This window comes from Populus alba, chromosome 18, assembly GCF_005239225.2.
Source record: "Populus alba chromosome 18, ASM523922v2, whole genome shotgun sequence".
Classification (NCBI taxonomy): domain Eukaryota; kingdom Viridiplantae; phylum Streptophyta; class Magnoliopsida; order Malpighiales; family Salicaceae; genus Populus; species Populus alba.
Window position 1 is genome coordinate 9,433,137 of NC_133301.1, and position 11,536 is coordinate 9,444,672.

At 40.7% G+C, this 11,536-nt stretch overlaps 1 protein-coding gene and 1 long non-coding RNA gene across 3 annotated transcripts; one reads left to right on the plus strand and one right to left on the minus strand.

The window, feature by feature from the left end:
• On the minus strand, positions 1 to 1,474 carry LOC118050675 (uncharacterized). Its single transcript, XR_012168582.1, has 2 exons — positions 1,185 to 1,474; positions 1 to 1,048 (listed from the first exon to the last, which is right to left on the minus strand). It is a non-coding gene; the product is annotated as an uncharacterized lncRNA (long non-coding RNA).
• A 1,653-nt stretch (positions 1,475 to 3,127) lies between these two features.
• Positions 3,128 to 5,781, plus strand: LOC140954929 (protein ACCELERATED CELL DEATH 6-like). 2 transcript variants are annotated; one of them, XM_073406087.1, is made up of 3 exons: positions 3,128 to 3,619; positions 4,067 to 4,808; positions 4,988 to 5,781. In XM_073406087.1, the coding sequence occupies exons 2-3, from the start codon at positions 4,142 to 4,144 to the stop codon at positions 5,416 to 5,418; spliced, it is 1,098 nt and encodes a 365-aa protein (XP_073262188.1). In that variant the 5' UTR covers positions 3,128 to 3,619; positions 4,067 to 4,141; the 3' UTR covers positions 5,419 to 5,781. The 2 variants fall into 2 exon arrangements, with proteins under 2 accessions (XP_073262188.1, XP_073262189.1); XM_073406088.1 differs by lacking the exon at positions 3,128 to 3,619 and having other exon boundaries at positions 3,644 to 4,808.
• The last annotated feature ends 5,755 nt before the right edge of the window (positions 5,782 to 11,536 follow it).

Here is an 11,536-nt window from a genome sequence, read left to right on the forward strand (position 1 = left end):
AAAATCAAAATTTTAAAATACATTAAAAAAAATTCATGTTTCAAATAAAAATTCATACATAGTTCAAGCACCTTAAAAAATATGTTTCAAATAAAAATTCATACATATTTAAGCCTTCAAAACTACAGCTAAAGAAGAAGCAATGAGCCATATAGTGAAGCATAAAGATTCCCCAAGGGCATTACAGGCCTCCAAATCTGCAGATGGATCTTATAGAGTTGGTAACAAAGGAAAGAAAAATGCTCCTCCTGTCGATCTCAAGGAGTCTCTTAAAGTTCTTGCTAAACTTCATGAAGCACCTTGGTATTATAATGAAACTAAAGAGCATCCAAGATCATCATATGAATCAAAAGATGGATCTTGGCATACAATTCCAAAAGATGCTGCTCGGTTTTCCTGTGATGGGTGGGGGATCAATCATTTGTCATTTGAATCTCGAGATACCATCAAGTCCACCCCAAAACTAAAAGAGCTTCCAAGACTTTCACTGGATAGTAGAGTAATTTCAGTGAGTGGATCCAACATTGATTCTAGATCAAATTACCTTCCAAAAGATCTAGAAAGCATCAGCAACTCAAATGAAAACATCTTTACTTTGCAGCAATCACTGAAAACTCAGAAACGGCCTCCCAGTATGGTAGCCAAGCTGATGGGCTTGGAAGGATTGCTAGATTCTGCGTTCACCAGTCATAGTCAGCCAGGTTTGATCAAGAACTCATTGGTGGAACATGATGATTCCTTCTCGAAATCATTGAAAACAAACGATCCAAACCGACCAATCCATATTCTGAAGTCTCAGAGAAACTCGGTGAAAGATCCAATATCACCCCGGTGGAAGAATCCAGATTTGGTCATGAAACCCATTTCAAGGCTGCCAATTGAACCAGCACCATGGAAGCAGCTGGATGGAAGTCGATGTTCTTTGAATCAACCTTTCAAGCCTGAAAAAGTTCCTGGGAAGACACCAAATTTGTTCCCTTCAGTTTATCTGTTCCAAGCAGCACATGACCTTCTACATGTGCTGGAGCCAATACGCAGAAAACAAACTCTAACATCATAACAATTATGATTAGGTCACTCAATTGCAATCAGCCTCATCACTCTATCATATGTATAACCACAAAGTAATTTCATTCAAAATTAATAGATAGGTCATCACCGAAACAGATTAGAGAAAAACATACTTGTACGAAAACTCAGGTATCCCAGAAACTGAAACCACATGACTCCTCTTAAATCCTTCCAGCCACAAGGGCACCCTGGTTCTTCCGGCTTTCACAGGTGACTCTGGATCAATGGTCGAGTCAGACATAACATTACATGCATCTGCACCATTAGCCCGGATAGGGATCTTCGCCGCCTTCCTAGAACTGCTACTTCCAATCTGCGACCGTGTAGAGAAGAGAAGAGAAGAGAGAAGACTGATTTCGGTGAAGAGAAGAGAAGAGAGCCTTCGATCTGTTAGAGCCAATAGGAGGGCGACACGTGGCAGAAACATTGAATTAAAATTTCCTGCGGGCAAACTCGTTCAATCGGTGGTGAAATCGCGATTTTATGCGATTTCATTCGATTTTAACGATTTTAACTGTTTAAAACCAGATTTTGCTCATTTCTGAGTTTTATGAACGATATAGCACGTAAAGTCTATATTAACTCGTAAAAATGTACGATTTTACGACTTGAATCGCGATTTTAACAACCATGGACAGAAGCATTGGATGTCTTCTTTTTATTTTTCTCCAACACGCCTTTTCTAGTGCGGTTCTATCTGTCTTTGGCCGCAGGTGTGAGGGAAGGGGCTGATATGGTTTCCAATCCCAATGAGAGAGATGACCGGTGTTATACCCCTATCTCTTATTCCCCATTCTGAGCTCACCCATCATCGCTTTCAATTTTTTTTTCTTTTTATTGTATGGAAAAAGCACTACATGAAATAAAAAAATAAATTGAAAAACAATTATTGATGGGTCGTGCTAGGAGGAAGACCCAACACTGATGGGTTCTAGTAGCATTAGGTCCAGTAGGGTGGCAGGGCTCAACCCCATCGCGTATTTAAGTCGTCTGTAAAGGATTTTATCTGCCGCTCAGTGAAAATTGTATTTCAAGGCAGCCCACACGACTCTTTCACTGCTCGGTGGGAATTGTACATCACTAGGTCATGGTTGGCATAACGACCTAACAACGTTGGCCCAAAATAATATTAGATTATATTATTTATGAATTGTTTTTTAATGGATTTTATTGTTAAAAAAATTCTCTTATGTAAAGTATATTATGTGAAAAAATATTTTATTTGGAGCTCTATCAACTTTAATATGACAATATTAGAATTATAATTTTTTTTTAATGGTAAATCAAGAGGAAAAAAAAATTAAAATCTTAATTTGAAATAAAGAAAAAAATAAAATTTTTGAGAAATAAAAGCATTTTTGAAAAGCAAAAACAAGCATGCTTCAATAATGAAATTCAACCCAACCTCAAACGAAAAAAAATCCCATCTATTTATTTTTTCTTTATTGTATGAAAAAGAAAAAAAATTATAGTCTCGGGTTTTGCTGGGGCAGTACCCAACTCTAATGGGTCTAGCAGGACCTAACGTTGATATGTCCCGCTAGGGAGAGGACCCATGCTGGTGGGTCCTACTCGTAACAGGAAGCAAGGCTCATGGATCCAGCAGCGGCTGCACCTAAAGTTATTTTGATTTTTTTTGGTGGCAACACCCAACTCAAATGGGTCTTGCTGAGTAGGACCTTACTTAATATATATTTTTTTAACGTGGTTGTGCAGACAAATCCAATCTCAAATATATATTTTTTTAAAATAAAAAAAATAAAAAAATATTAATTTGAAGTAAAAAAAAAATTTAAAAAAATTAATTTTTTTTTCAAAGCATTTTTAAAATAAAAAACCAAACATGCTTTAATAAAAATATTAAACCCAACATCAAATGAAAAGAAATTTACCATTACCCAACTTTTATATAATATAAAAGATAATATTAATTTATGTTTTCTAAAGTGCGGGATTGCAGACCCGCTCATCAGGTCTTTAGCACATCAAGGGACCTGTTTATTTGATATCTTTATTTATTTTTGTATCTCATGTTTTTTTTGTGAAATATCAATCATCACATCAAGGGGAAGGACGAACTAGGGACGAAGAGGAGGAAGACCAGAGGACAGAGAGCAAACCGAGAGAACAAGAGGACGAACGGAGAGAACGAAAAGAACAGAAAATCCACGAACAGAACACAACAGGGGAACGAAACACACAGAACACAACAGGGGAACGAACTGGGGAAATAAAAAGCAAACGCAGAGAGGACGAACGAACGAAAAAAACCCAGGAAAAACAGAGACGACCGGACATAGAGGAGACATAGATAATACACAGAGAACACTGGGCCAAAGACCACAAACAAAAACACAGACGCAAGAACAGAGATAATACAGAGAAGACGAGCAAAAACAGAAGGCCACAGGAGAACGAAACACACGCAGAACAGGGGACGGACAGGAAGAAACCGATCAGAGAAAAGCAAGAACAGAGGTGAAAGCAGAGGAAGAAAGTAACTAGTCGACCAGTCCTCCATCACATCTTCATCTCCAGAACTACAGAGGTAAGTCTCTTCTCTTCCCCGGTCTTACAATTTCAATTCACTTAAAACTGTGCACTTTGGATTTTAATTAACTCATCACTGTACACTGTGCACTGTGCACTTTGGATTTTAATTAACTCATCACTGTACACGCACGATACTTGCGTGCCTGTGGAATAGGTAATTGGCTAAACTAGGTTAAATATATGTATTATTTTCTCTTTGATATTATGAGAATTATTTTTGAAGATTCTATTGAAATTCTTAACAAACTGGCATCAGTTGTTTCATGTTTGCGCTAATAAAACTTAAATTAATTTGATATATTTCATGTAGCTAATGTACGTTTTCTCTCACTAATACTTTAATTAGCAAATCTCTTGCATTCATGTTTTCTATGAATTCTTTAGTTTGCTTGGCCAAATAACAAGACATGTAATTACCAATTTACCACTGATACAACCGCAGCAAAGTTAAGTCACTCAAGAAGAGATCGAGCACTCAACCGACATCATACAATCTTCCATCACGTTGCAACTCTCTATGCAATTAAAATTAGATATGCCGAGACCAGTACATGAGGAGCTTGAACGATGGAAGGCAGTTAAATTCCCAGTTCCGATTGCAGATTATGGTTTTTCTGAGCCAAATAAAATACTGCAGAAGGAGGTTTATACCTATGCAAAGGAAGACAACTTCAATGCCTTGTTTGGTCTCTTGTCCGATAAACTGGAACATGTTTCATCAAAGGAAGTGCTCGATATCATTTTCAAACATGTTGCTGCCTCTGGAAATTCACTGCTTCATGTGGCAGCAAGCAATGGAGGCGAAGGTGTGATACAGCTACTGTGTCATCACTTCCCCCTCCTAATCACCAGGAAAAATTTCCTGGGTGATAATGCGCTTCATCTGGCTGCCAGGGCTGGGCGGTTTGACACAATTCAAAATATCGTCAAGCATGTGAAAATTCATCATAGAACACGTGAACTTGCTAGCTTGCTGAGGATGAAGAATAATAAAGGAAACACCCCTTTGCATGATGCAGTCATCAAGGGTTGCCGAGAGGTGGCCTGTTTCCTCCTTTATGAAGACCTAGAAGTTTCCTACCTCAAGAACAAGGAAGACAAGTCTCCCTTGTACTTGGCAGTAGAGAGTTGCGACGAGGAGATGATTGCTTCTTTTATAGAAGCTATGCCGGAAGGAAATTTAGGTAATCACATGTTCTCATCATTTCGACGTGAAAAATAACATGTTACACTTTTAATTATTGGTCTCATTAAAACTGATTCTTCATGATTTCATTTTATGTAAAGAATAAAATTCAAGTTATTTCCATGCATTTTGTGTTTTTTGTATTGATTATCTAATTTTAAAATTATGGTGCACTAGAAAAACTAGCAGCGGAAGGCAAGCCGGATATAATGCTTCTCAAGGACAAAAAAGGGGGAAATCTCCTTCATCTTGCAGCATCCATGGGCTTCCTTTCTGGAGCAAGAGTCCTGGTTAGTCGATGTCCTGTTGCCGCTTCACAAAGAAACGACGAAGGCAACTTACCCATCCATGTTGCATGCCAGAAGGGCCATCTTGAAGTAGTACGCGAACTACTTACTTATTGGCTCGATCCAATGGATTTTCTCAACGAAAAAGGACAGAATATTCTTCATGTTGCAGCGGAGAGTGGACAGATGAAAATAGTGGATGAAATATTGAGAAATCTAGATCTGGAAGCACTTACAAATGAGAAAGATTACGATGGAAATACACCTTTGCACTTGGCTGCAATGTATTGCCGTTCTGAGATAGTGCAGGCTGTTGAATAATTAAACTCAATTTAGAAGGTTCCAGTCAAGGAAGGCAACCAGCCACCAGCCACCGACCACCGACCAGCCGCCAGCCACCAGCCGCAGCCGCCAGCCGCCTTCACACCGCCGGTCAACAGCCGCCTTCACACCTGGAACAGTAGATTTTCGTATTCTGAATTTATGTATAAATAGAGTGCTCAGTTATGTTTATTTGTGTGGAGAGAATTGAGAGGAACACTAGTAAGAGAATAGAGAGAGAGAGGGCGTGTATTGTTAAGCTTTTGTGTTTAATTGTAAGCTTCGGTTTTGTGTAATAAAACAGTGTGTTTTATCCCCTCTGAGTGTTTCAAAGCCACCACCAGTGGTTTCTCCCACCAACAATTGGTATCAGAGCCCCGTTCATCGGAAAACAGAAGAGTTTTGGGGTATATCCGAATTTTCAAAATTGTCAAAAACAAGTTTTGATCATTCCAAAGTGTAGAGCTCATCAAGACGAACTCACTGCCGCAAAAATCAGCCAAATCGGAGTTCGGGGTAGCCCACACGCGCCGCCTGAATATTCAGCCAGATCTCCCACGCGCATCCCACGCGCCCCGAGGTTGAAGACGACTGAGCCACACGCGCGCCATATTTGAGCCGCGCCGCGCCGTATACGCCGAGTCCAGCCGAGCCACAAGCCGAGCCGTACCTCGCGCCGAGCCGAGCCACTTTCAAGCCTTAGCCGAGCCGAAGGAATATTCCCCAGAATATTTCCCGAATATTCCCCAGAATATTCCCGGTTCAACCCAGTGAACCGCCCGCCGTACAGAATTGGTTTTGTGACCGGTTCACCCATTTTCTGACCCGAGTTTAACAAAGTCAGACCGGTTCCCGACTATTTGGACCATTCCGGATCGATCTACAGTGTCCGTTTGGTCAAATTCGGCTTCCAGAAGGCAATATAGTCATTAAAAGAGCAAAATGACTACAGAAGGTACACATACACTCATTCCAAAGCTGACCAAAGACAACTATGATAGTTGGTGCATCAGATTGAAGGCATTTCTTAGGTCACAAGAGTGTTTGGATATTGTACAAACTGGTTATGATGAACCAGAGTCCAAAGAAAGAGAAGATGCTTTACAAGAGGCACAGAAACAAGCCTTGAAAGTCAACAGAAAGAAGGACAACAAAGCCAAGACCATCATCTACCAAGGTCTTGATGAAGATACATTCGAGATCATAGCTTCCGCTGAAACATCACATGATATATGGGAGGCTCTCCAACAGAAATACAAAGGTGCTGACAGAATCAAGAAGATTCGTCTTCAATCTTTGCGAGGTGAATTTGAGTTATTGCAAATGAAGTCCTCGGAGTCTATTTCTGATTATCACACAAGGATTATGGTGATAGTCAACCAGATGAGGAGAAATGGAGAAGCCATCATCGATGCTCGAATTACTGAAAAAATTTTGAGATCCCTAGATCCAAAATTCGATTTTGTTGTTGTCGCAATTGAAGAGTCCAAAGATGTGGACAAGTTGACGGTTGATGAGCTTATGAGTTCTTTGCAAGCTCATGAGCAGAAGATTGTAAAGCGAAATGGAGATAAGGCAATTGAGCATGCCTTACAAGCGAAGCTGTCTCTCAAAGACAGATATGAGCAAGGGGAGACTTCAACAAGTGGTGGATATACCACTCAAGCAGGAAGTCAACAATTCAGAGGAGGATTTCAGAGATTCCAAGGAAGAGGATCTTGGAATACAAGCTTCAGAGGAAGAGGTGGTAGAAGCACCACCAGAGGAGGCCGAGGACAACAAGCATTCACTCCCAGAGGAAGAGGAGGCGGTTACAATAACCGTGACAAGAGGAATATCAAATGTTATAGTTGCAATCAATTTGGGCACTATAGCACTGAATGCAGAAGAAAAGCTCCGTTGGAGATACATGAGCAAGCCAACTATGTAGAGAAGGATGACAGAGAAGAAACTGCATTTCTTGTCCAACAAGGACTTGATAAGAAAAAGGAGGACATATGGTATCTAGATACTGGAGCCAGCAATCACATGTGCGGCTACCGAGAGTTATTTAGTAATCTAGATGAGACCAAGCAAGGTCTAGTTACTTTTGGAGATACCACAAAGGTTCCATTCAAAGGTAAAGGCAACATCCCAGTCAAGATGAAGAATGGCGATTCCAGCTACATCGCCGATGTCTATTATGTCCCAGCCATAAAACAGAACCTAATCAGCTTAGGTCAACTTTTGGAGAGAGGCTATACTTTTTACTCGGAGAATTGTCATCTGGCAATTAGAGACAATAATTGGAGATTAATGGCCTATGTGAAAATGTCCAAGAATAGGATGTTTCCTTTGAACATCCAATATGATGCAGCAAGGTGTTTGAGTGCCATCACCAACAGTGAAGAATGGCTTTGGCACCTGAGGCTTGGACATCTGAATTTCACGAGTTTGAAGATGCTAGCAAGCAAGAAGATGGTCAAAGGTTTGCCTCACATTGATCATCCAGATGAAGTCTGTGAGAGTTGTGTCCTCAGCAAACATCACAGATCCAGTTTTGCCAAAGAAGTCAACTGGAGAGCAAAGAGGCCACTGGAGTTAGTACACACAGATGTGTGTGGCCCAATCACGCCTATGTCGACTGGACAAAATAGGTACTTCCTCACTTTTACTGATGATTTTAGTAGAAAGACGTGGATATACTTTCTGAAGAGGAAGTCAGAAGTATTCAATTGTTTTAAAGATTTTAAAGCAATTGTGGAGAAGCAAACTGGTTATACGATCAGAACAGTGAGATCTGATCAAGGTGGAGAATATACAGCAAATGACTTTGAAGCCTATTGTACACAACAAGGCATCAGACATCAGACAACGCCAGCTTATACACCACAGCTGAACGGTGTAGCAGAAAGGAAGAATCGCACGATTCTTGATGTCGCACCCCGTACAAAAAATTTATAAAGGCACGACATCGGCTGGCGATTTTCGTTGTGTTCTAAGGATTTGGTTCTTTGGAGTCGCCACCTAGTATTTGGTCACTAGGAACCCTAACTGGTCTTTCAGAAATTCTAAGGCAAGGGACTGGTTGCGTAAAGGGAAGGTACTAGCACCCCTAATACGCCCTACCTAAGGTAAGCTGCTTGGTGTTTGGTTTGCTCTATAGTCTATGGTGTTGGTGTTTTCTAATCCCGTCAACTCGTAAATCGCAAGGAAAAGAGAATAAAAAGAACGAAGAAAATTTCACAATTCCTAAAAAAATTACTTTTCACGGCTCGTAAACCGTGGAGAAAAAAAATAATTTTGAAATATTCTCGATTGCAGCCAAAGCTTCTTTCAAACATGTGCGTTGATTTATTACTCCCGATAATATTTTGGATGTTCGTCCTTTTAAGGATTTCTTCATCCAAACATTAGCGGTGAACAATAATCACAACTTCTCCTCCCAAAATAAGATTTTTATAGTTTTTTGGAATATTGGCCAATACCCTTTGGAGTTTTACAAACGGGTTGTAAAATCCACAAATGCAAAAAATGATTTTTGTGTTTAAGAAATCTATGCGAAAACACATTTTCAAAGCTTCCAATATTTTTTTTTCTTTATAAAAAGAACATTCAAAACATGCTAGTGTATTGGCCGTATGCATGAAAACAAAACATTTTTTTTTTTTTTACGAAAACAGGTGTTTTTTTAAATACTGAAATTATATCCCCATAGTATAAAAAAAACAAATCAATATATACCAAGAACAACAATATATTTTTTTTTTTTACTTTTCAAATTTTTTTATTTTTTTATATTTTTTTTTTAAAAAAAAAAACATATACACACACACATGCATAATATAATAATATAATATAATATATTAAATGGGCTGGGCCGGCCCAATTAATTGGGCCGGACTCCAGCCCCAAAAGACGTTGGGCCGGACTCGGCCCAACAATGTCTTGTCTTCTGGGCCGGACCGGCCCAGACCCGCAATCTGGGCCAGACCGGCCCAGACCCAAATCATTGGGCCAGACCCTGTCTGGCCCAAAAAAAAAAAAAGAAATGAACGGGGGGAGAATTATTTTCCCCCCCGTGCCTCCTGCATGCAGAAACGATTCTGCATGCAGGGGGCAAGAAATAAAACAAGATAAAAAAAAAAGGTGCAGGGGAGGAGGCGTACCTGGCGCGGCGGAGACGATGGCTTGCTGGCGGTGCTGCGGTGGAGGCGGTGGCAGTGACCTACTCCTGTCGACTCCTCACGGCGAATTCCAAGTGGTCCGGCGACGTCCTCTCGGTTCGTTTGCTTGGTTTCGGTTTTCTCACTTCCCTTCCGGTTTCAAACCTTCCCTTTGCTTTCGGTTTTCTTGGGTTTTTTGGTAACTCTCTCCTCTGTTATGGTGTCTCTCTCTCTTCCTCTCTCTCTCAACTGTCTCGGTTTTTTTGTTGTTTTTTTTTTTTCGGGTCACTCCATCGGTCCTCCTCCCTCTTCTCACTCTGCTTCTTCTCTATTTATAGGCAATATCGGGGCATGCATGGGGGAACAAGGCGTGCTGGTCGGCAGGCGCCGCTGCCAAGGTGCTTCTCTCGGGTTCGGTGGCGCGGCGGGTGGTCGGCCAGCGGCTTCGGCTTCGGGGGTCCCAAAGTGTGGGGCGTCGGGCCATGGCACGTGAGGAGAGAGGCGGGGACAAAAACCCCGGTTTTCCTCTCCTCTGCTACGCCTGCGGGGGGGAAGAAGAAGAGAAACAGTGCCGTTCAAAACGGCACCGTTTGGTCCTTTTTTTTTTTTTTTTTTTTTTTTTTTTTTTCTTTTTTTAAAACGCATGAAACGGCGTCGTTTTGGAGAAAACGCGCCGTTTCATTTAAATTTGGCGCCAGAAATGCGCCAACGTTCACATCAGTCCCCCAATTATTTTTTGTTCCTTTCAATTACGTCCCTGACAATTTCGGTCTTGTCCGCCAAGTTGGCCGCCTTTTCCACTTTGGTCCTTGGCCTCTAAATTATGCAATTTAGCCCTCAATTGATCAATAAACTTCCAATTTCTTCAATTAGGCCCTCAATCAACTCCAAACAGCCCCCTATCTTTGCGCCTTTTCCAAATTGGTCCCTGGTTTCGGATTTTCACAATTAAACCCCTAATTGGCCATTAAACTTCAATATTTATGCAATTAAACCCCTGATTTGACTTAATAAATTCCTAAAAATCATAATTTGGCCCCAGGACTTTAATTTCTTCAATTTAAAGCCCAAATTGACTTAAAAAATCAATTTTCTTGCAATCAAATCCCCTATAAATCCAATAAAAAACAATTAAACCCATAAACATCCAAATTTGGGCTTCTCTCCTCAAAATTCAAAATTTTCTTCTCAATAGGGTTCTCATCCTTCAAGAATATTTTGTCAAAAATCCAATCTTTGTATCTTTATACTCCTTGACCAATTTTCTGACCATTTTCCGAGCGCTTCTCTGCTCTTGTCCTTTTTCTAACCTTCTTTGGCTATCTATTTTATTTTTTTACGGGGACCCAAAAATGGGTTACAACAGATGCCCCCTCTTTATAGAGCTTACGGAGCGAAGGTTTTGCGCAGTAAGTTTTATAAAGATAGTCCCAACTAAACTCCCGAAAACTGATCTGGTCGAAGCTGGATCGATCTGAAACTCTTTCTTTACAACAATCCTCTTCGGCCATCGGAATCCCATCTGGAAATTCCCTTTAAAAAAATGAAATATGAGGTCCCTTCTGGCGACCCCTTTTTGAAAAATATCGAAATGCGAGATCCCTTCTGGCGATCTCCTTTAATCAAACTTATAATCCCATCTGGGATTCCTATTAACAAACATGAAGTATGACGTCCCATCCGGCGACCTCCCAAAATAGTGAAATGCGAAACCCCTTCTGGCGATTTCAAACAACCTGGAATCCCATCTGGCGATTCCTTTTAACCAACATTAAGTGTGAGGTCCCATCTGGCGACCTCCACAATAGTGAAACACGAGATCCCTTCTGGCGATCTCAAACAACCTGGAATCCCATCTGGCGACTCCTTTTAACCAATGTGAAATGTGAGGTCCCATCTGGCGACCTCCACAATAGTGGAACACGAGATCCCTTCTGGCGATCTCAAACAACCTAGAATCCCATCTGGCGACT